Below are 25507 nucleotides of genomic sequence, written 5' to 3'. Positions count from 1 at the left end.
CCTGATGGGGAGGAGCTGGATCAACGAGCTAGAAGTCTGGCGTGATATCAGGTCAACATTGCCTATAAACGCGTTTCAGACTTGCCTTCCATCACCACAGCAAATAAGCTTACCGGCAGTTTTGAAGGACCATCAGGAGCTCTTTTCAGCGCTCTGAAGGAAAGCTGAAGGATGTAAAGGTGCACTTAAACAAGAAAGAATCTGTGGCACCAAGGTTCTTCAAGGCTCGTCCCGTACCATATGCATATAAAAAGAAAGTTGAAGAGGAAATCGACAGACTTTTGGACAGGTATCCTGGAGAGAGTGCCATCGTCTGCATGGGCTACACCAGTACTGAAGTCAAACGGGTTGTGTGGCGATTTCAAGCTGACCGCCAACATATTGCTACTGACCTGGAGCAATATCCTCTTCCAAACGTTGAGGACTTGTTTGCACATCTTTCTGGGGGTGACTGATCTTTGACTTGTCAGATGCATATTGTCAGCTGGAGCTGGACGAGGCCTGTAAGGGCATCCTGGTGATAAACACGCATAAAGGTTTATTCCGTTATACAAGGCTACCATTTGGAGTAGCTTCATCTCCTGCTATCTTCCATAGGGAAATGGATAAGCTTATGCAGGGACATGATAGCGATAGCGCTTTGTACTATTTAGATGATTTACTCATTACAGGTCGATCAGCAGAAAATCATTTAAGGAACCTAAAGAGGATCCTGACAACCTTACAAGAAGCTGGCATCAAATTGAATCCATCAAAAGACGTTTATACTTTTCAAAGTGTGTTTTCATACAGCCATTTGTAGAGTATTTAGGGCACAGGATAGATTCGGATGGTCTGCATCCTGTCCAAACAAAGTTGGATGCTATTGAGAAAGCACCTGAACCAGCCAATGTGGAGGAGCTCAGATCCTTCATAGGGTTATTGACTTACTATGCTAAATTTCTGCCGAACATGTCATCAGTGTTATCTCCGCTATACAAATTTCTGAATAAAAACGAGTCCTGGAAGTGGACTAAGTTTGAGAAAAATGCATTCTCTAACGCTAAGAAAAGGTTATCTTCTTCCTTGCTGGTGCATTTGACGAAACCAAAGAAGTGCACTTGCAATGTGATGCTAGTCCATATGGTGATGGAGCAGTACTATCACATCCGTCAGCTGGTGGAGATCGTCCAATTGCCTTCGCTTCCCGATCGCTTACTAAAGCAGAACGTAACTACAGCCAGATTGAAAGAGAAGCTCTGGCTCTGATATTCGGCATCTCCCGTTTCCGCAAATATTTACTCGGAAGGACTTTTACATTGGTCACCGACCACCAACCACTTGCGAGTCTTTTTTTCAGTGAATAAGCCTGTGTCATCTATGGCTGCTTCTCGCATTCAAAGTTTGGCCCTGGTCTTATCAGCATATTCCTATGGCATCGTGTATCGAAAGGGGTCGTCACATGCCAATGCTGATGCCTTCAGTAGACTTCCAGTACCAGGTGCCTATGCAGATCATCCCAAGCCAGCTGATGTAGTTCTGTTGATGACAGTCCAATAACAAAGTATTTCCAGAGATCGTTAGATTCAGATCCTGTGTTGACTGTAACCATTGCATGGATGACAACAATGAAAGAAACACGATTTTGATTAAACTATGAGCATTTATTCGATTATATATTAACTATTAATATAAAGTTTTAACAACAATTATCACAATTAAACCTTTCTCTCAATATTACAACGGAACAATAAACCTGAACGAGCTCACCGCCATGTCCAGGTTTTCACGTATTAGTTCACATCGTCCACTAGACACTCCCAGGTGTCTACCTTACAGCAGAAGACTCCCCGACAACACTTTCAGACGGGTTTGGTGTCTCGAAACACACGTTGAGGTCACAGCTCAGCCAATGCGTAGGAAACCGGAGGCGAATGTCCACGGGTAGCCGGTCTGGCCACTAACCAATCCCCAGGCGACGGGATCACGACGACGTTGGATTTGCACATGAAGACAAGCGATGAGACGGGTGAGGTGCCAAGGGCACACCTCTACAATTTTAACTCATTGTTTTTGAGAGACGATCTAGCTCACACCTCAACGGGGCGTGACGCCTTAGTGATGAGAACAGAAGGTTAGTCGGAAGTAGCGTAAGTGAGTGGTGCACATCTCTATCTGGTTTTTATATAGGAGCGTTCCCACAATGCCTCACGAAAGAACCAATCACAAGGTCGAAGGTGCGGCATTGAGCTTGAATCTAATTTACATAATTTCATGAGAGAAAAGGAAATATTGTAAACATTATAACACACTGAATCTGGCAATCAAACATAACAAATTGGCGGCCGATCGGCGGACACACGATCCTGCCGGTCGATCCCGGAGACACAAAAAGGTAAAGCAAACTAAAATATATTAAAATGACTAGGATAAGGACGATTTCCGCGGGGGCCTAAGCGATAACGTTACATTATGTTCTTCCAGAGTTGCGCGGAAGCCATCAGAGCATGGGTGCGCTCAAAGCACTGGCTAGGCAGTCCGTTTGGTGACCAAATATCGACAGTGACACCGAAGAATTGGTATGTTCTTGTGATACTTGCCAAGTGGAAGCTCCTGAGCCTTCCTCTACATTGGCACCCTGGCCATGGCCCCCACAAGGGGGAGGCTGACAGGGTTCCAGCCCTGGGGCCCGGGACGATTTTCATCATTTTTTTGTTTTTTCACACCATAAATTCACTATAAAGGGGCCCATGAAAAGTCTGGTCTGGGGGCCCGCCAAAAGTCCCATCCTAGGGGCCCTGCTCCAGGATGTGGGGGCCATGACCCTGGCCATTGACAAGTGAGCCGTGGAGTCGTATTCATATTGATCATGCAGGGCCATTCGAAAGCCGCATGATTCTGTTAGTGGTAGATGCTGCTACCAAGTGGCTGGAAGCGATTGCAGTTCCATCGACATCATCCACAGCTACAATTACAGCTTTGCGTTCCATCTTTGCTAGATTTGGCTTGCCAAGAACTGTTGTGAGTGATAACGGGACATCATTTACCAGTGAATGGTTCTCAGATTTTCTTCGCCAAAGGGGGTATTACTCATGTTCGTACTGCCCCATACCATCCTCAGTCGAATGGGCTGGCAGAAAGGGCAGTGCGTTCAATGAAGGATGCCATGAAAAAGATCAAAGGTAGTTCTTTCCAGGAAAGGTTGGATAAGTCCCTATTCCACTATAGGCAGACCCCAAATGCATCAACAGAAGTGTCTCCTGCAAGGGCAATGTTTAATCGAGCCATCCGGAGTCGTTTGGACTTGCTGAAGCCTAGAAGTCATCTACCAGTTAATGGAAATACAAAGTTCAAGTCCAAGGATGAGGTTTGGTGTAGAAATTATGGTAGTGGACCAAAGTGGGTTCTGAGAGAGATTTTGACTCCCATTGGAAGAGTTATGTCAGGAGTAAGCATAGCATCAGGCTATGCGGTTTGTCATAGGGACCAGCTGCGATTGAGAAATTCGAACACACCATCACCTGTAGAGTCAACTGAACCATGTGAACCAGATCTGCCAGCTAGTGCTGAGGTTCCACAGCCAGTAGAGTCTTCTCAAGAGGCTGATCAGACTATTCCAGTGTTAAGACGCTCACAGCGTTCTTGTCATGCACCTGTGAAGTTGGACTTATAGTTTTTTTGTGTTTTAATGTATGTACGCATTCATGTTCGGGTACACAGCATTATAATTGGAAGTGTGTGTTTTTGTTTTTCTTTCTCCTTGGCATCCAAATTTTTTTGTAAATGTGAAAATTGTGTGTGTATACATATTTCTTCTTTATAGTCTGGTTAGGTTGTAGTACAATTCCCATTACGTCGATTTATTTATATTACACAGGTAAACAAGGTTTTTGTTTCTTGGACGCTGAGTACTGTTTCTTACGTATTTTTAGATGCTGATTCTCAATCCTTCATCAGAAATCGTCCATCAGGCACCAGTTTTCCGCAATTGCATTTTCCATTGTTGCGGGTTAGCCTAACTAGCCTTAATACTCTATACTTAGAAGATCAACATTTTAGCCTAATAATGGGTATTGTGAATATTAAAACTTGCCTCATCTGACTAAATATTATGGAATAGTACATCAAGATTCTTTTGAAATACCTCTGATCATGTGCTAGCCATGGGGACAAGGGAATTACGAGCCCCTTTCACCCTTTCGAGGGAATTCCTGAGCAAACTGTCCAAGCTTTGCTCCTCGACCAAAGCAATTTCAGCACCTTTTTTTCGAAGGAAGACGTCTATTGCAATGATCTCGATGCTCTGTACGTTGCGTTAGGGCATCAGTGTAATCCCCTAGAGTGGAGGTTATTCATAGATTCCTCTAAAACCAGCTTGAAAGCAATACTTTTGCAGAATGGTAACGAAAACCCCTTCATTCCCATCGCTTACGAGGCCCACATGAAGGAGACATGAAAACATGAAAGTTTTACTACGGATGGTTCAGTACGAAAGACATGCCTGGCACCTTTGCGGAGATTTGAAAGTCATTGCCCTTGTACTCGGTCTTGAACCACCAAGAAGACAGCTCGTTCCGGGAACCAAAAATGTCGTCAGTCAGCTCCTGGTGGATCCCCAGAAAGTCTACCTGCCACCGTCATTCAAGAAAGTACAGTCGCCCCCCCCCCCGTATTCGCGGTTTTTCCTTCATTGGAAATTTTTTTTTGAAAACACTCAGCAATCGTCATTCACGTGTTTTGTTTACAAAATTTGAATTGTGTGTGTTTAGGATGGCTCATTTTTCAAGTGCTACTGATAATGCTTCGGAAAGACAAAAAAAAGTTAAAGGTTTACAAGAAAAATTGGATATATTGACTATGCTTGGCGAAAGTAAGTCAATTGCTGCTGCTGTGGCCCACCATTACGGAATCAACGAATCTACGGTGAGATATATCAAGAAAAAGAAATCTGAAATTCGTTCAACCGTGGCTATAGCTGCACCTGAGGCAGCGAAAACTTTGCATCGCCTACTGGATCCATGTGTTTCTCGTACAGAAAATGCTGTTTTTTGTGAGTGCAAGACTGCTACAAAAAATTTATTCCAATTGATTGCAATATTATAACGGAAAAGGCGATAATATTTTACTCTTCTATAAAGGGAAGGGCTGGTAAAACGTCTATTTCATCAGAATTTTATGCAAGTAAAGGTTGGTTTCATAGGTTTGAGAAGCGATTCAGATTACGCAATGTAAAAATCGCTGGCGAACAAGCCTCTGCCGACCAGGAGGCAGCTAGAAAATTTCCAAAGACTTTGCAGAAAATTATTGAACAGAAGAGTTATGCACCTCAGCAGGTGTTTAACGTTGACGAAACTGCACTATTTTGGAAGAAAATGCCGCAAGAACATTTATCAATCAAGAAGAAAAGCGAGCGCTTGGTTTTAAGGCAAGTCAAGATAGACTTACTGTGTTGTTTTGTGCAAATGCGTATGGGTACATGGTAAAGCCCGCAGTAATTTTCAAATCTGCGAATCCGCGAGCATTGAAGAGAAAGAATGTCAAAGCTTCCAGTATTTTGGATGCACAATTAAAGGGCTTGGACTATGAAAGCACTTTTCCTGGATTGGTTTGAACGATGTTTCGTTCCGGAAGTCAGGAGGTACCTTGAGAGTGGAGGCATGTCATTCAAAGTTCTTTTGATACTGGATAATGCTCCTGGACAACAAGATGTCAATGTGTTCAAAGCTGATGGTGTGGAACTCCTTTATATGCCTCCTAATCAACATCTATCATTCAGCCCCTTGATTAGGGGGTAAAGCGAACATTCAAGGCTCACTATACACGCCACTCAATGAAGATGATTGTACACGCAATAGAAGATGCAAATCCATAAAATGTCTTGAAGGTATGGAAGAATTACACCATCACTAATGCCATTACTGTCAGAACTAGAGCCGTGGAAGCTATTAAGTAGAACACAAGTTCACCGATGCCTTTATGGTACGTCCCTCACATGCAGAAAAATTAGTAGAGGAAGCCTTGTCAACATATTCCAACATACTTGATGATATGAAGAAGAAACATCAAACAGAAATCACAATATCCTTTCAGAAAGCATCGCCAACCACCGCTGCACCCTCTCTTACATTTCCCTTCTACCTTTGCGTCACCCTGCTCTTCTCATGATGTTCAATAAACGAGATAAACAAAAAAACTCTATGGTTTCGGTTATTCGTGGATTTCCGTATTCGCGGTCGCCCCAGGAACGTAGCCCCGCGAAGACGGGGGGCCGACTGTAGTCCAGAACTTTCTTGGAAATAACAAGACGGACAAATATAAGGAATTACTTCAGAACTATAAAGCTCTTGGTTGCAATATGTCACTGAAGATAAATTTTCTTCATTCACATTTTGATTTTTTCCCAGAAAACCTAGGTGACGGCAGCGACGAGCACGGTGAGCGATTCCATCAGGACATATCCATCGCGTTATCAAGGCAAGTGGAGCCCAAACATGCTGGCCGATTACTGTTGGACATTAAAATAAGATATTCCTGCTGCAAAATACAGAAGAAAATCATGTAAAAGTACCTTTTGAGCGGCCATTAATATTAGAATTTAAGCTATTTGAAGTTATAAGCAAATGCGAAAAATATACATTTTTCAAAATTTTAAACGCATGTTACTCAAAAACTATGCCTGACACACTAATTCGGAATAAGTGAGGAAAATACTATAAGAATGACCCTATTTGATCAAAGAAACACGTAAAAGTGAAATTTACCAGTGTTATCAGAAATTCTTGAGCTTTTTTTTTGGCTTAAGTAAGGAGGGAATGTCATGTCTTCATATTTGTACATAGAGACTGACGAAAAAACCGCGGTCAAGGCTGCTCGTATATAAGCACGGAGAAAAAGGGGAATAAAGTTTTATGTTTTTGAGCTGTGTCTTCTACCTAGAATCTAATACGGATTATGTATGACTATGTGTCAGTATTTACATACAAAACACTTGCAGAGAGCAGTCAGGTGAGGTCTGTTGTCTTCTTTCTGAGAGTTCTGAATTCAGCGCTATTCTAGCAGCAGAGAGCAAAGATTTAATGTTGATTCCTTTATCGAAACGAAAAGCAATGAGTTTTGCCAACAAACACATTGCTTTCAAGTGCCAGTGCTGCTTCAGAAATAAAAGACAGAGAAAATTTCGAAAATATCAAATGGCAACACCAAGTTTTTTGTATTGGAATGCGATCTCCATTGTGAAAAACACTAAATAGCGTTGGAATGGCAACTGTAGCATGAAAATCACCGGCGGTAGATAGGCTAAAAGTGAGGACAACCAATAAGGACAGAGAAGCAGCATAAAATAAAGCATTTTATTGTGTTTCACAAATTTTCCACATGACTTTGTGGAGGACTAATCAGGCTGGGATCTCAGCCGAAGAAACGGTGTGACGAATGAAACGAACATTAATGCTCTGGTGCACGGCAAAGTCCTTTTTACTTTTTCCTTGCCTAGCTCCGGGGATTTTCGTGCTACAGGTGCCATTCCAACGCTATTTAGTGTTTTTCAGTATGGAGATCGCATTCCAATACAAAAAACTTGGTGTTGCCATTTGATATTTTCGAAATTTTCTCACTGTAACCGTAACTGTTAGAGTGACACTGTTGTTTTCCATATCATTCTTGAGCGCATACATCAAAATACCTTATGCCAAAATTTCATTCAGTTTCTGTGAATGGTATGATAGTTAGGGGCCCATATGTCGGGATAGTTTTTTTATAATCACCCCGTATATTATAAGAAGAAATGATTGATATTAATGCTCACCCTCTCGTTATTATTCGTTATTTTGTGATTTGCATTTAAATCTTTTTTAATCACCTAACCGTTTTAATTAAAAATAAAATATTTAATTCATGCTAAAGAGTTTCTTTTTTTACACGTTTGTTATTAGCATTGATGCCAGTTCAGCTTGCTGGACGAGTTTTTTTTGTATACTTGTTAATAGTGATTATTTCTGAATCGGCAGCTAAAATCATAAGTTTTGTTGTTGCTTTATTTTGATATTTTACATTCTTTTTTACAGTTTAACAGCGATTTTCTTTTTTTTTCATTGCCATATGGTGCAGTTTTATTTATTTTCTTAACCGAAGTAACTTTTCGAGACAAAATTATAATTGGAGAATGATTTTTTTTAAAAAGTTGAATATTGATTTAGGCAATTGAAAATACATTTCTTGTATGGTTTAGATTTTTTTACGACTTATAGAAATGATATGCATCAATACAGATATAAATATTTCAGTTATTTTATACCTGTTTGCATCTAGAATCTGTGGTTTGAATAAAAAATAAATTAATGTTATGGAGCTGTATATTTGTCTTGTAAATTAGCTTGAATATAACATTCAAAATGTTTGAACTTTTACGTGAAAAAAAATTGCAATAGTTTTAGATTTACAGAAAACGGTTTACATATTTCATATATTTGTTCTGATGTTAAGCCAAATTATTTAAATTTGTTCTCATGCATTCAGTATGTATTGTTCTTTCTTTGAATAGATGTGATGAAAATTTATTGGATCACATGGACTATGTTTGTTACCCTAGCTAAGAACTAAATATATAGTGAATTTTTATCGGTTATGCTAACTTATGTCATCATGCATTGTGTGTAGTTTTGGTTATAATTGATATACAGGGTGTATATCGAATAGCACCCAAAAAAGCAAAACAAAACTGAAGGTGATTCTGAAATCGAAGTAAAATATGCACAGGTATCGATCAGAAAAAAAGATGGAAACTTAGCGCATATGTAAAATGATTGGCAGAAGTAGAAATGTAATTTTTATGTGGTCCCCAAAATTAAAAAAGATGTCTATTAGTGAAATTGATACCTTTTACTGTATTGAAAGCAATACACCGCATGGCACTTTTCCCTATACCAATGGTTCACAAACTTTTGTCAACCACGGCTTCCTTGCCTAATTCATGATTCTCGTCAGCGGCTCTTCAGGATAGATTAATAGATATTTTCCCGTATAAAAGGACTACTTCAAAGCATAAATAGGTGCACAAATAAATATCTCAAGCTCGCTACGACACCCCACATAAAGGTTGCCGATGTCCCTAGAAACAGCGACGCACACTTTGAAAACACTAATCTACATTCATTACTTTATATACTCATTTACTGCTGAAAATCATAAGGAAGCTTATTGCTATTATGCCGTGTAAAGGGTTAAAAGGCATCAATCAATAGTCTCATCGATGTAGTTAAAAAGTACAAAAAAAGTCGCTGAGAAAATAAAACTTGTAAAATAAAAAAATAAAAAATAAAATAAAATAAATGCCATAATGGCATAGCTTTGTTATCTGAAGTTTATACCGCAAAAAAAATCAGACTACAGAATTGTTTATTCCTGTACAACTGTATTATCAAAATTAAAATTCAAAGCTCAACATAAGTTTAAATAAATACAGACACAGAAACATGTAATTAAAAAAAACATCCTAGTGAAATGAGATGCTGTATATTGAGATTCAAAGAGGAAGGAGAAATGGTTCGACGTTTGTTTTTCCATTTTTCACGACTTCTGGCAGTATGAGGGAGAATTTGTGAAGAAAAAAAATACATCAATGATTTCAAAATAAAAAGAAAATATACGCAACGTTTTAATTATCACCATGAACTTATCGTCTAAAACTGTTTCTCAATCGCGCAGTGACATCAATCTTACCGGGCCGCGAGAATATATTCAAATACAAATACAACGCCACAACAGGCAAAATGCCCAACGAGGTGGCTGAGAAAAAGATGCCCATAAAAATATGGATGTCATATATTTCAAAAATACAGCAACCCAATTAAAAATGCAATTAATAAAAATTATAAACAATAAATACACATGATAAAATATTATACAATGCCCATTAAAGGCAGTTGAGGCCCCGGACGCAAAAGTAAATACTGGACCCCTTAAATTAGAAAAAAGTGTAACGTTTGGGTTTTACATGGCCCAGGTTGTGCGCCTGGTGCGCCCGCCCTTAACTCCACCTCTGCTTCGGGCCGCCGAAGCGAGATGACTCGCTCCGATGGATATTTTATATTAAACAATAAAATTATCATTTTGTTTGTTTGTTGTATCCTATGTATATAATATGACAAGTGTAAGATAACAGATGAGATGGCATGGACCCCCCTCTAATTGCTTCTAAAATGTAACTTCATTCTAATATATATGTACATTCATCCTTCTTATCGAAACCCCGGAACTTTTCTCCAACTCCCAACCCCATCTCATCTGTAATCACCACAGAACACAAAATTCGTTAATCGTGACAGTACCCAATTGTCCGAGGAAAATATGTTATGAAAATCGTTGTATGTTTGTTGTATTTTTTTTTTATCATCGTATGAATTGTTCTGAAATTTTGTTCACGTAAACCCTATGCTAGTACTCACAATTTGCAGTGAAAATTTAGCCACTGATTCATTTAGGAGACAGACAGAAAATCAAATAAGAAAAAGATGTTTTTGATTAACCCTGTATCAGAATAAGCTGCAAATGATTTGTAAGTTTCACAATATATTTTACCTGCTATTTGTGATTTTCGTATACATGTTCGGGAAAAGTGCACATATTTTTATAAAGATATGTTTTTTTCTAGAAATTCTAATTTTCACCGCATGATTTTTGCTTATAGTAAGTGGAGTTTTTAACCAAATCACCCAAAACTTGAATTTGATTGCCAACTATGTAGAGCAACTTTGGGAAAGTACAGTTGAATATCATGAAAAAACAAAGATATAAGCAATAGAGTGGGCTGTATTCAAGTTTCTTCTTTAAAGTGTCTGGATGATAAAGGATTTTCCAAAATATATCAAATATATACTTCGATTATTTTCTATCATTTGATTATGTCCTTCAATTTATTCATTTTAACATTATACACATTTTTTTATACTCAAGAACTACTCTTATATAGCATCACACTCGTTTTTGCTCATTTGCATTATTGCTGCAGGCTTATTCTTGAAATAATCAAATGACAGAAATTAATTGAAAAAACTATTTGTTGGAAATTTATCACTGTCCCGCATCAATGAAATCAACCTCCAATGCCCGAACCACACTTAACTCGCTACAGCTCAGGCAGAAGATGAAGAGCTTCAGAACCTGATGAAGACAGTCTCCCAGCAGCACTGGAAATCACTCGAACTGTCATCCTCTACTCATGTTATCTGTGACCCCAGCGCCGGAAGTGTCTGCCCGTATGTGCCACATAATCTGTGACGCCAAGTCTTCACATTCCTTCACAACCTGTCTCATCATGGTATCCGTGCTTCAAAACGACTAATCCAGGAACGTTTTATCTGGCCTTCTACGCTGAAAGATGTTGCAGAATGGACCAGTTCATGTGCCCAATGCCAAAAACGTAAAGCAAACACACTCACAGTTCACCGCAGATGTTTAACCTGTCCTCTGCAAGATTCGATCATGTAGACATAGACCTAGTAGGTCTACTTCAACCATCAGACAGTTAAAGATATCTCTTAACGTGTGTTGACAGGTACGCCAGATGGCCAGAAGCCTACCCTATTCAAGATATATCTGCTGACACAGTTGCTCGAACATTTGTCTCAGGATGGGTCTCAAGATTCGGCATCCCGTCTAAAATCACCACAGACCAGGGCAGACAGTTTGAGTCCAACCTTTTCAGGGCACTTACAGCTCTATACCATCCAGCGGCTTAGTGGAATGGTTTCACCATTCACTAAAAGTCTTTAATGTGCCACTCCAACAAGCGTTGGACCGAAACACTACCAATCATGCTACTAGGGCTTCGCTCTGCTTACAAAACTGATCTTCGCAGTACTTGTGCTGAACTAGCGTATGGCACCACCCTTAGGTTACCTGGTCAACTGTTGTGCGTGTCTACACCATGCCAAGATGAGGATCCCAGCTGCTTCGTTGAACAACTGCGCCACACTATGGCTAAGTTGAAGCCAGTACCAACTTCATCATCATCATCTGGCCTCCCATAAAGGAAAAGCCTAGGAAAATTTTGCCCATTGCTCTAACACCAAGTGGTTTAACACGAGTTGTGGGTCAAGTGAGAATGAAGAGAAACATTCTTCTGTGGAAATTCCCAGAGTTTGGTGGCTGCTCCAGGGATGAAAGTTATGGTATCTGTTACCACATTATATTGAATCTCTGTATATGGGAGATTACGGAGAACCGCAACCAGTAAAGCCATATCAGAAAATTTGAGGCTGCTTCTGTCTGCGGTGCCCTTTTAGAAAAGGAGCAGAGAAGGTCTCAGAGATATAGCTAAGAACTCAACATGAAGTTATTAAATAGTAATGCATGAGAATTCAAGTTAAAGCAAAATTGAAACTCACCATGAATTTAGGTGTTTGGTGTAATTGAGAAAATTTACCAGGTTGTAAATGCTGGGAGCATTAACAACTTCACTTAGAATCACCTGATGATCACCGAAGTAGTTCCTTCTCGGGATAGAGAAGGCGGGACATCGTCCCACATAGTGGAGTGGAGTTTCGTCTTCTTCTCCACACGCAGGACAAATAGGTGAATCTGCATAGCCACAGTTGTGTAGGTGTTTCGCTAGGTTAGCATGACCAGTGATTATCTGTATAACCTGTCGAATTTGTTTCCTGTTCAATGAGATAAGTTTTTTTGGCAATATTCGGATAGGTTCCCAAGGCCAGCTTGGCCTGTCTGCTGTCCTGCCTTGAGTTCCATTGCCGCATGTGTTTGTCTTCTATTCATTGTTTGACATCTCCTTTGATGGTTGACATCAAAACAGGATAGAAAGGTTCAGGTCCAGATATATTCGCTTCATATTCGCTGCCTCTTTGGCTATCTGGTCTGCGAGTTCATTTCCAGTACCAACTTCAACTCGCTCTACAGGTTCTAGTTTCAAACATCCAGCACTGTCAACCTACACTTATGTCTTCCTCAGCGTTGACTGCGTCAAGCCCCCACTGACTCCACCTTATGATGGCCCGTATCCGGTTTCGTCTTGGACCGACAAACTAGTCACTCTGGATGTAGATCGGCAAGAGAACTTTGTAGATGGCGAAATTGTCATCATTTCTGAAACAATTGAACCACTCAAAATATCTGGACGTATGGTCAGATAATTATTCATCCCATCATAGATTTCTTCCAGGCGCACACAACAATAAACCCTCAGTGCACATTGACACTTAAACGTCAATCTCTCCTAAAACTGCAAAGATGGCGGATGACTTGAGTAAACAACAACAGCAGCAGCAGCAAACAGCTGACCGATCATTGGCTATCGATAACAATAACAGTTGCAGGTCGTCTTTCGATATCCAGCTGGTGTTCGACTGTTTCGCCAAATGCGCCGAAAATGTCGAAGCTTTGGACATGGACTGTTATCTTGCAGGATTCAAGGAACTCTACAGGTTTGTGCCTTCCATAAATGTTGATGTGGCAATTCGTTGTGTATCTCAGTCGAAACACGAGTTAATCATGATCAATCACGTGGATCATGATCAATCAAAAAACATGTACTGTCGGCGCTGCTTATTAGAATCACGGATAAATTAATGTCATCACTTTAGTAAAGAACGAAACTGACCGATATCATAACGTAAAAAAAATTGGTTTTTTTTTTGTTATCGGAACTTTGGATAATGTTATCAATTTTGGTTTCCGTCGAATTTTTTTCACATTCTGAATCTGAGGTTGCTCCAAATTTGGAGATTTCTAATTTTGCCAAGGTTTTTCCCCTTTGACGACATAGACTTTCTTGCATGTCAAACATCTTTAACATTGTCAAAGCCGACAAAAAAAAATAATTGACAATTCTTTTTTTGGCAAGCTAGAAAATTGCGAGGAAAACCAGAATCATCGAAGAAAGTATTGGCCACAGGATTTATATATGTATTGCCCAATTTGGCTACTTTGGACTTATAAATGTTCTTATTTCCCATTCCCACAAACCCAACGCCGACAGAATTTCTTGGCGCCTATTCGGAACCACGCTAGCAGTACAATTCGGGCAAGAAACTATAATATCTTTCGCAGGTACCATGCAGACCTCATGGTAAAAAAATACAAGTGTTTTTTCGTCTGAAGAATGCTCATCCATGAAATTATTGAAAAACTCGCAAGACAAAAAATGCATGATGACAAACAAGGCTTTGGCATATGCTCACTAAATTTCAATGATGATGAACATGATAGATAATGAGACCCCCAAAGCAGAATGTTCAGAAATCTGTGATGTACGTTGCAGAACAATTTGGAAGAATTTTAAAAAAGTGCAAAAATCAAATCAATTTATTAATTAATATAAGGTAAATATTAAATTTGATTAATGAAAACCACCAAGGAGACACCTAGGTCCCATACTGGTCGTTACAATGAAGTTAATTTATAAACACTAACAATTGACAATATAAAATATAATTATAGTATTTAGTGATTTTGGAGGAGAAAAAATCAAAACATACACACATATAATACATAAGTTATATAGAACAGCTTCGATAGTTATATATAAAATACAATATAATGATGTAACGGGCAGTGGGGGGGGGGGTGCATTATTACTTATATAAAAAAAATCACCATGATTGAGATAGATGGCTTTTTTTCTCAGCCTGAGATATCAAGGAAACAGTTATTTTCAGAATATTATGCTGAGGTGAACTCGGAAAGAAAAGTCATTAAGTCTCTGCCGAGACTCGAACCCAGGCCCTTCCTCGGGAAATGTCTCCAGTGGTGTAGATGGTAGCATGCTTGCCCGGTATGCAAGAGGGCCTGGGTTCAAGTCCCGGCGGAGACTTGATGACTTTTCTTTCCGAGTTCACCTCAGCATAATATTCTGAAAATAACTGTTTCCTTGATATCTCAGGCTGAGAAAAAAGCCATCTATCTCGCTCTAAACCGTCCCACCCAGGAACCATTTCCTAAAGAGAGGCTACTAATGCCTCTACTTCAGTGCCTCATGCCACAGGGTGTGAAATAAGAAATGCAGGGTCATGTCTCCAGTGGTCGTAGATGGTAGCATGCTTGCCCGGTATGCCAGAGGGCCTGGGTTCGAGTCCCGGCATGAATGAATGAACGGCAGAACTTTGCCACTGGACTTATCCCGTTGCCGAGATCTCTTCCAGCCGTCGAGTCCCGGCAGAGAATTGATGACTTTTCTTTCCGAGTTCACCTCAGCATAATATCCGGAAAATAACTGTTTCCTTAGAATCAACATGAGTTTATATAATATGATTTGAAATAGTACAGCAGACTTGACAACAAGGGAATTTTAAATGAGAAATTAACCAGTTGGAGCGGGAAGTCAATCTGTAGCAAAAAAGGGAGTGCAAATTTGAGGACGAAATCAAAAGTGGTTTTCAATATTGACTATTTGAAATAACTATTGTTTAAGAAGTTTTTTGAAAATTGAAAATGTGGATGGCTGTAAAGTTCATTTGGAAGGCTATTATAAAATTTAGAAATAAGGAAGCTAAAATATGCTTTCTGAGAATATTTTTATGAACTAAAGGCAGAGAGTATAGGAAAGTAGGTCTATTGGATGTTCGTGACAAATTCAAAGGTAAAGCGAACTGTTTTTTCTTAATTATAAATATGGATCTAAAAAAATATAAATACCTTAAGGGTAGGATATTTAGGTGTAGAAAAAGTTCATTTGAAGGAGTGATGTAATTTCCCATCAAAATTCTAATAGTTTTTTTTTGTAAGGAAATTAAGGGAGCAATAGTGGTAAGATAATCACTACCCCAGAGTGACAGACCATAAAGTAAGTGTTATTGGAACATTGAATGATAATACGTCAACAAAAAAGATTGGTTTACATATTGTACAATTTATAAATAATGAAACAGAGTTTGCTTTTAAATAATTACAATGCGAGAGCCATTTTAAATTTTGATCAATATACAGGGTGATCAGCGAATAAGCCCTTATTTCAAAATTAAATATCTCTACAACAAAGATCAATAGAATTCTGCGGTAAACGGTATGTTTATTAGCAAAACTGTAAGAATGTTTTATAGAAATTTCGAAAATTTAGTTTTTTTTTAAATTTTTTAAAATTTAAAAAAAAAAAACAAAACTGGAGATTTTGGGGTTCCGAAAATCATCATTTGTGTGAAGAGAAACCACTGCATTCATCTAAAGTTACTGCATGGGCTGCGGTATGCGCCATGTGTGCTAACAAATTGTTCCAAAATTGTAATGTAACGTTCAGTAGTAATCGTTTCTCGCACGAAGAAGGGGCCGATAATGCCTCATCCCTTGCATCCATTATTGACGTATCGAAAAAATGATTTTGGGTCAGAGCCAATGTTATCTGCCAACCTAGATTCAACTTCTCTTTTTTACTATCCCTTATCGCTTTCTTCAACACTCTTCTTCTATCAATAAACAATGATAGGTCACCTCGTCTACTTTTATACTCTCCGAATGCTCTTTTCTTTTCAAGATAAAGGTTACGCACTCTATCCGTGAACCATAGAGGGTGTGATGTACAAACACGCTTTTTTCGAACAAAGGGTATGACTAGTCTATAAGGTTTTCGTGGCCATCATTTGATAAAAATTGTTTTTTCGGGTTCGAAGACCGTCGTCCGTTTGAGTTTGTTCTCAACGTTTCCCCAACACTAGTGGTTGGCATCATCAGGAGAATTGATAAACTGGATCGAAGTCAAGTTTTCCGGAGTCTCAGGTTGTATTTATGCACATAAGTGGCTTGAACTACACTATTGTTTTGCGATTGGTCAGTTGATTAATACAACCTGAGACTCCGGAAAACTTGACTTTGATCCAGTTTATCAATTCTCCTGATGATGCCAACCACTAGTGATGCCAACCACTAGTATGAAACGTTGAGAACAAACTCAAACGGACGACGGTCTTCGAACCCGAAAAAACAATTTTTATCAAAGGGTATGACGTCGTGCAAAACAGAGGACAGCTTCATACTAAATTCTTCCCATTGACTTACCACCCCTGCTGATTCCAACCTGTCTTTGAAAACTTCCGCTAACCTTCCTCTCAAAACATCAAAGTTAGTTCTCCGAAAACAAGGAACCAGTCTTTTGTTATCAATCTTACCCAAGGAAAAGCCACAGTGAAATATGACGATACGATGATCACTGGAAGAAAACTCTTCCCCCACCGAAACATGTTCAACAAGATCCTCAGAACTAGTAAGAACTAAATCCAAAATAGCAGTAGCCCTAGTGGCTTCTGATACATGCTGATACAAAAAATTTTCGAGTACCAACTTAAAGTCTCTTTCATACTGATCTCTAGATGAAAGGTTCTCCCAATCAATACCTGGGTAATTGAAATCCCCTAGTATGAGAACCCTCTTACGCTTACACATGTAGGAAATTTCATCATGCAATTAGGCGATGTAGTTTGGATCCCTATTCGGTGGATTGTAACAAACTCCAACAATAAGTTTATGATGTCTTTTGTTTTCAAGCTCAACTCATATAGTTTCAATATCACTTCTCTTCACATTACACTCTTTTATTGTACTTTATGAGCCGTTTCGGTAGTGAATCATGAGCTGAACGATAATTATTAACTAATTTATTACGGAACAATATTTACAACTGATTCCCGGCATGTTGTCATTCCCTTGAAGTGTTGCCACCTTCGTACAACATAATACTGCTTATTTTCTGGTGTTGCCAGATACATAACAACTCTCTAGCCTTCAAACATGATTTCACGTATATCAACACTCCACTCCACTTCCTATCCGATCTATTTCTCAAAAAAGTATCGTATCCTGAGATGTGTAAGAAAGATTCATCCCCATCGTTTGCCCAAGATTCAGTAACGGCTATAAGATCCAGGCCCTCTACAACCATCATAGTTTCTAAAAAATCTTTCTTATTACCCAAGCTCCTGGCATTTATTAGCACACATTTTAATTTGCCCGGTGATTTAGTGTCAATCGAGAAGCCATCCAAGTCAGAGGTGGGTAGTTCCCTGTCAGTACTGTTGTGATTATCATTAACTCATTACTCATGATAACAATAACGCTGGTGACAATAAGAAATTAAAATGTTGCTAAAAGAGATAATGATAGCATGTTGACTTGAAAAAACGATATTATTACCAATCAAAGATTTTGAAAGCACGAAGGTAATCAGTTGGCAGCGAAAAATAATCCCCAAATTTGGTTCAACCCAGCTTATGGAATCTTGTCCCAAAGGTTTAACCAAAATTTTTTTTCTTCTCGTAAGTTATTATGACGTTGCAAGACTACACAGGAGGCTAGTAGGTGTTCTCTCCTCCCTCCTTTGTTGACAAACTTTTCCCCAATCGGTCAGTAGTTATTCGCTGAGGTATGAGTGACAGCAAAATTTAAAATAAAATGAAAAAAGACTGACTTAGAGTGTTTGAAAGCATGTGAGTGACCTAGAGACAAGTTTGAATCCAGAGGGAACCTCCCACAAGTGATGAATAATATGAGGAAATCTGTCTCTCCTTTAAAATACGGGATGATCAAACAAGCTTTTATGCATTTTTGTCCTGTTGTTTTTAATGATGCTTATTTGTAGTATTTGATAAAATCGTGAATAAACAACATTTTATAATTATGGCTGTACAAATATTTATATCCAGCTCACATATTTGTTACACACACACACGGACTCGTTATTTCTGCAATCTGCAATTTCAAGAACAGTTTGATTTTGCCAACTTATGGCAACGTTTTTGGTTGTTTTTTTATGTTGTTCCATATTTAAGATTGTAGTTCCCCGTATTTTTCTCAATAAAATATGGTCACCAGGTTTATTGATTTTTTTTACACTAAATACATTTTTGTTCACAGTGATTTGTAGAGGCCCTTTATTTCATACCCTTTAGTGGTTATAGCAGTAACTAGCAAATTTGTTGTTGATTGCATTTATTGTCTACAATTAGTGATATTCCCCCACCCCAGGATCACAATTTCCCACATTTTCCATGTTGAGGTATGGTGAATCCAAGTATGAGGGCACCCATAATTTTTATTTAAATCCCATATGAAAATGAATAAAAATTGCAGCAAATGAATAATTTTTAATTCAGTTAGAATTAAGTTATCAAGTCTGCCTGCGGACCAATTATGCCATTGTCACGGACCATAGGTTGAGAAATGCTGACCTAAAGAGTGTGAGTATGGGAATGACCAAAAGAAAGACCCAGGGAACGAGGGAACATGTCAGTGAGTGACCAAAAGAATAACTTTCATAGGCGTGAAGTTATTGGAAATATTGAGAAGACTGAATTATATTATTAGGGTGGGGGCTTTGGCTCACATGGGCCAGATACAAGTTTACGTCTATGGTAACTTCATGTGTTATAACAGAAGGGAGGGGGGAACTAAGTTGGCTATACCCCAAGCGAGAGATCTAGAGAGCAAGGGAGGGACTAGCTGAGTGAGCAACTAAAAGGGTGACCTAGAGTGTGCAAACATGTGAGGGACTAGAGATGTGAGATAATAATATTCTCGGAGAACAAGAATATTCTGAGAATATTCTGGATGTAAAAATTAGAGAATAATCGAGAATATTCATTTTTCTTTTAAATAATTTAAATTTTTTACTAATTTTGTTTATATTGTGAAATATAAATTGGTTTTCATTGCCTGAAACTTTTACAACAAAACAATTTTTGGTGTAATCACCCCCAATGATAACTTTTAGTTCGAGACATTTCTTTAAAAGTTGTGTAATTCAGCTCTGTTGGTTTAATTTTCTTGCTTTCAAAGTTTAATATTGTGGTGTCTACAAACTTCAATATATCCATCTTTTTGACGGGAAGAGAGACGGGGGCAGAGAACAATTCTTGAGAATATTCTCTCAAAGGACTGCTATTATAAATTACTAGAGAATATATTCTTATCAAAAATAATAATTATTATACAAAAATAATAATTATTATTCTCAAATTATTTATCGAGATTATTTATTATGATACATGTTATTACATATATTCTTGATGATAATCTCTGGAAAGATTTCGGTAACTGAAGAATATTCTCATCGAGGAGAATATTCTCTGGAAGGACTATTATTAACTTCAGAATAATTCTTATTATTTTCTATAAGAATATTCCCTAGTAATTTGTGAAAGTAGTCCTTCCAGAGAATGTTCTCAAGGATATTATATGTAACTATATTATAAATAACAGAATATTCTCATCAAGAACTTATAAGAATATTCTCAAGTTATTTATAATAGAATTTTACATCTCTGAGGGACCAAAACGGTGTGCAAGCATGTAAATGATCAGAAGAGCGTGACCAAGCATATGAGTGACCTAGAGAGCAAGGGATGATATCAGTGAGTAACTAAAAGAGTAACTTCTAAATAGGGGCAAGGGAGCAAGTTGGTAATCAACCAAAAAGGATACCTAGAGTGCTTGCAATCGTGTATATATAAATCAGTTTTCCAATATTTTTGTTCCATCGCCCCCCCCCTTCTCAAAAAATTTTCTTTTTCATCACCCTTCAAATTGAGTTCACCCATGGGATCCTATACTAAATTTATAGCTGCTACCCCCGGACTATTAGGGGGCAATATTGCCCACTTGGAGAAACACTGATGTAAATGATCGAAAGAGTGTGACCAAGTATGTGAGTGACCTAGAGAGCAAGGGACGAGATCATTGAGCGACCAAAAGAGTGACTTAGATAGCAAGGGGTTGCCATCACCAGGTTGATGGCTAACCAAAAGAGAATGAATGTAACCCTGCATTGTGTTAAAAATAGGAAAGCGTGTAATTTATTTTGCCTTTATGTAGCTGTCATTTTTTAAATCGCTTTGTGAGTATGAATTATTGTCTTATTCTTTTTTCTCCTTCAGGTTCTTCAAGATGATGGGAACAGTCTTTGGTTTCGTTTCTTCCGATATCATAAGCAAAGTAACGATACTGGAAGAATACCGCAAGTCTCCCAATGGTGAGATGTATCAGACCATTCCTTCGATGATCGAATACGAAAGTTCTAATGGAATTATCAACGACAGGAGCCGTCCATCTGGTTGCCGGACTCTGTTGCGTTTACACAGAGCCCTTGAGTTCATCATGTTCTTCATGCGGGATATGAGTCAAGCCCATCCCCATGCAGAAACTTCCTCCATCGCCAGGAAATGTTATGACCAGTCACTGTCAAGGTATCACCCTTGGTTGATGCAGAAAGGGGTTCACCTGGCCGTGTACACACTGCCTGCGAGACAGCAGTTCATGGATAAAGTCTTGGGCGGTTCTTCGAATATTGATAGCATCACACACTACGAGAAACTCATGGCTGACATTGCGGTGATATCCAAAACGGTTCACGAGAAGACTCAACTGCTGTATGAATGTAAAAACCTGTTGAATCTGCCTTAAACCTAGACGTTAAGAAGAAAACAATTGATAGGGTTTTTGGAAAGCCGTTTAGTTTGCTTTGTTGCAACAGGAAACCATACAGGTTCTTCGTTCTGTTTCATTAAGATGAACCATTAGCAATGGCGGAAGGAAAAACAATTTTGTTTTCATAATTCATTTGAATCAAATCACTCGTGTGCAGAAAATGCAGTGCTTGTGTGCGCTTCAATGACGGGTTGTATTTTTAACGTTTCTCCCAAAAACCAAAAATCACCACACATCTTGCATTTGTAAGCAGGGGCAGTTCCTGGAGGCGTGTACCCAGGGCAGTAATGCCTTCTCAGGGCCCCAGGGCAGACATTTTCCTTGGTGTGCCTCCCTCTTGAAAGCGATATTATTATGCAAAACAAGTGTAAAGTTTTCTGTTGCCCCTATTCGGCTGGGGGCCCAGGGCAGTGCCCGGTCACCCCAGCCTAATTAAGACCCTGTGGGCACCCTCTTGGAACCACACGATGCGCCGCTGCTTAAGGAGGAGTGCTGAATCTGAGTTGATAAAAAAAATTGTCTGCCAAGCAAAACGTGATCGGGGGAGTACCAAAACTATATCTCACACAGTAGTGAATTTTTCGCAAGCCGTCCCATTTTCATCAATTCAGTTGCCTGGCAGTCCTGTGGTTAGGGAGCTAGCTTCTGACTGTGCAAGTCTGAGTTCGAATCCCGGTTCAGGCATGGATGTGTCTACTAACACACTAACAAATTCCCTGGACAGATCTCACTCAAAGAATCTCTTGGGAATACGTGAACACATTATGAAAAAAAACTAATTCTGAAAATATTTCATTTATTCTGGAAGTATTTTTCATCAATTATGAATTTTTATGGGCAACGAAAATGTTTTGTTTCATTGTGTTATATAGGCTATATATAGTAACTTAAAAAAACATTTAGTACCAATAACCTACTCAGTATTTGACTGTTATTAAACAAAACAGTCAAGTATATTCCTAGTCGTAGAGAACAAAAAAAAAAAAAAAAACTAGCTAATCCATCGATATGTCATAATCGAGGGTAATGATAAGTGTTTAATACTCCTCTCTTCTTCGAAAATAAAGAAATTTGTGATATACGTGCAGGTTGTCTGGTTCAAATGTCCCTATTCAGTAGTTTCTACGATTAACAAGAATTATGACAGGATTGGGAAAAAAAGTATGTAAATAGAAAGCAACACTCAGAGTTTTTATTAAAAAAAAACAGCAAACTCCCACACATGCTGCTTTTGTTGCCTGGATGAAAAAATAGTCCAACGATCATATCAAGTAAGTCCTCACGATACAAATGTCCAACTCAATCCTTCTATATCAGCAACAGGGCCTGACCTAGGCAGGTGTGATCGCACCGGGCTGCAAAATGTTAAGGGCCAAGAAACTCAACATTTTAAACTATAACTGCTCCTAAAAGCCAGATCTTCAGTTTTTGTCAATCAATTGATAAAAAATTAAATCACTGGATTTAAAAAAATGGAATCATTGATTTAAATCAAAAATTATTTTTTTCTTTAACATAATTTCAATGATATTGGAGTAAAGGTAACGTGGTATGGTATGCATGTTGCTGATATGTGGTAAAGTCCTTAATTAAAATAAGTATAGAAGATCTTTGGGGTAAATATAGATTATCCCTAAATACAGTGCGGAAAGAAAGCTGCTCTATTTCTAGATTTTGTGGATGGAAAAAATTGCAGAAAAATATAGAGAGCTAAACTTAGATATAACTGCACCAAGTATTATTAATGTATTGTAATGTGGCACTAGGGTTCCGCTGATTTGGAATTATTTTTTGTATAAAACATTGAATTCTATACCCTAATTGCTAGATGTACCAACGTAAATACAGGGCTCTCACTCATCCTATTTTTCCTACACTTTCTCGGTTTTGTCCTACTTTTCCTACCTTTTTACCAAATTCTATCAAGAAAATTTGTGTAATCGGTTTCAGTTGAACAGCGAATCATTGATATATTGCCAAATATTACAAATGTAGTAGATTGCAATTAATGATTCTGCCAAAGCATAAATTGTATCATTTTTCAGGTTATTTGGGGAGGGAGGGTGTATGTGGACCATCTGGTTTATTAATTTTCCTTTTGCTTAGTTTGAGGGTTCAAGCAGAGTAGTCATTAAAAATTTGTCTTGATGGAAAAAATAATTTTGTATTTACTACTTCATGGTCTTGGACAGTGATTAACGTTCATTATTCAAAATTATGGTGCACATTTTGTGTATAGGTGGAATAACGGTTTGCATAACAAAGCAGTTGGATACATAGGCCTATTCTAGGTTTTGTAACTCTGATGATACCCAATAGCATTCAATTGTCTTCTGTATTTTTAGGGCATGCAGAGGCGTAAACAATATTTACAATGCTCAGCAAAGAGATAGAAATAAAAGCGCTTCATTTGCCCAAAATGATTATACTGGTATTGATCAGTGGAATGCAAACAAATCCCTTTAAAAAAAAGGATGGACAGTGCAGTAAAACTATCTGGTTCACCTTGGCTTATTTACATCAGGTCATGTAATTTGGCACATTTTGCACTGTGCTTTTGAAAGAGATCTGGAAGAAGTGTCGTTCTCAAACAACTTGCATGTCTTTGTAATTTGCTGTGCATTGTCGAAGAGAGTTGAGAGACTGAGAGTTGGAAGACTCCAAAAAAAAGAGAGAATAATACAAAGTATATTGTTAGGAGAGACAGAAAAGAATTATCAGTGGTTGCTAGTACACTGTTTTGGCCAAAAATTGTTTTTGTAGGATTTACAGGATTCTGAAATATTGCTATGAAAAAGAAATAATAATTAACAAAAAATGTAATTTTTTTAATTATGCTATAATTATGTTGTCTGAAGGGGGGGGGGGGACTTCCCCATCCGTCTTTTTAGTCCTACTTTTTCTAATTTTTTGAGTGGGAGCCCTGTAAATATCATTGGGCTTTCAAGTTAACTTTTCGTATTAAAATTTTGAGTTTGCTCGTTTCTGTTAACCAAAATTCATTAAATCTATGAAAGAATAAAAATGTGTGAACTATTAAGCAATATCATGTAAGTCGGAAACACATCCATTAATTGTGCAAGACAATCTTGTCAATAGAATTTGTTTTATTTAGTTGATGCTGAATGGTCGTTTAGTTGTGCATCAGGCGAATTGAGATGTCTGAACCATATCTGTGATACTGAGTTGCCACCACGCATTCACTTTAATGGGGAGGGGGCCTCATCAATAAAAGCACTTTTCTCTATATTAAAAAAATGTTAATCGATGAAGTTAATTTGGGCTCAAAGATTTTTCATGGCATATAAGCACAGATTGTTGATACTCGTATTTTTTACTTGTAGTTTACTCATTAATGCTTAATTAAGTTTGAGCGATTGAGAGAAAAAAGCAGTTATATGATATGAAAATATGCATTCTTAATGATTAAAAAGATTTGTGTGTGTTTTAATTAATAAGCTGTCAGTTAGGTTTTATCATATTTTTTTAATTAAAACTATCACAGTGAATCTGTGTTTTCTTCCCATCATCCTCAAATAGATGGGGCCTTGAATTTTGACAGGACCTCAGACTTTTAGCGGACTCCTTATAATGACTGATTTTCAAGAAAATTTAGTTTTAAATATTGGAAAAATATAAGACTGATAAGGCCCCCAGAGCAGTATCCTCTTATTGCATGGGCCCACCCAGGATCCTCAAGAGCAAGGGGAGGGCTCACAAAAATTCAATCTCATTAAAATTTCAGAATGTAAATGGGCAGGCAGGCATATTTTTTACCAAGTAGAGGCTTCAAATAAAAAAAAATCACTTTACTTGATGCCCATAATGCTCTTGAGATGGCCCTTTCCCAAGCCTTGTCAGCCCAGGCTAACAGGGTTCTGGGGTGGGGCCATCAATCCTCCAAATTGCCCTGTGTCCTTCTCTTCAATCTTGTTAATATGAGGGTCTCTGTCCACCTGAATCTTTCATTGGGCCTGTATGCCCATGCATTAAGACGGCCCTGCATTCTGGAACCTCCTTGGAAAGGTTCTTTGACGGACCTGAATTCTTCGTTTTTTAAAAAGGGACCTATAAATTTATTTTTGGTGAATGTGTAGAGCAAAAATAAGTT

At 38.3% G+C, this 25507-nt stretch overlaps 1 protein-coding gene across 1 annotated transcript; it reads left to right on the top strand.

The window, feature by feature from the left end:
* The first annotated feature begins 13216 nt into the window (after positions 1–13216).
* On the top strand, positions 13217–22029 carry LOC149075119 (ceramide-1-phosphate transfer protein). The gene is made up of 2 exons (XM_089245679.1): positions 13217–13415; positions 20847–22029. Exons 1-2 carry the CDS (start codon positions 13222–13224, stop codon positions 21370–21372), a joined length of 720 nt encoding a protein of 239 aa, XP_089101805.1. The 5' UTR covers positions 13217–13221; the 3' UTR covers positions 21373–22029.
* Positions 22030–25507: the final 3478 nt, after the last annotated feature.

This window comes from Pholcus phalangioides, unplaced genomic scaffold (assembly GCF_987345545.1).
Source record: "Pholcus phalangioides strain wild (caught in Gottingen) unplaced genomic scaffold, Ppha-v1.0 ptg000016l_1, whole genome shotgun sequence".
In the NCBI taxonomy this organism is placed as follows: Eukaryota; Metazoa; Arthropoda; class Arachnida; order Araneae; family Pholcidae; genus Pholcus; species Pholcus phalangioides.
Note: the sequence above shows the minus strand (reverse complement) of the source record. Positions and strands in the feature narration are given on the sequence as shown.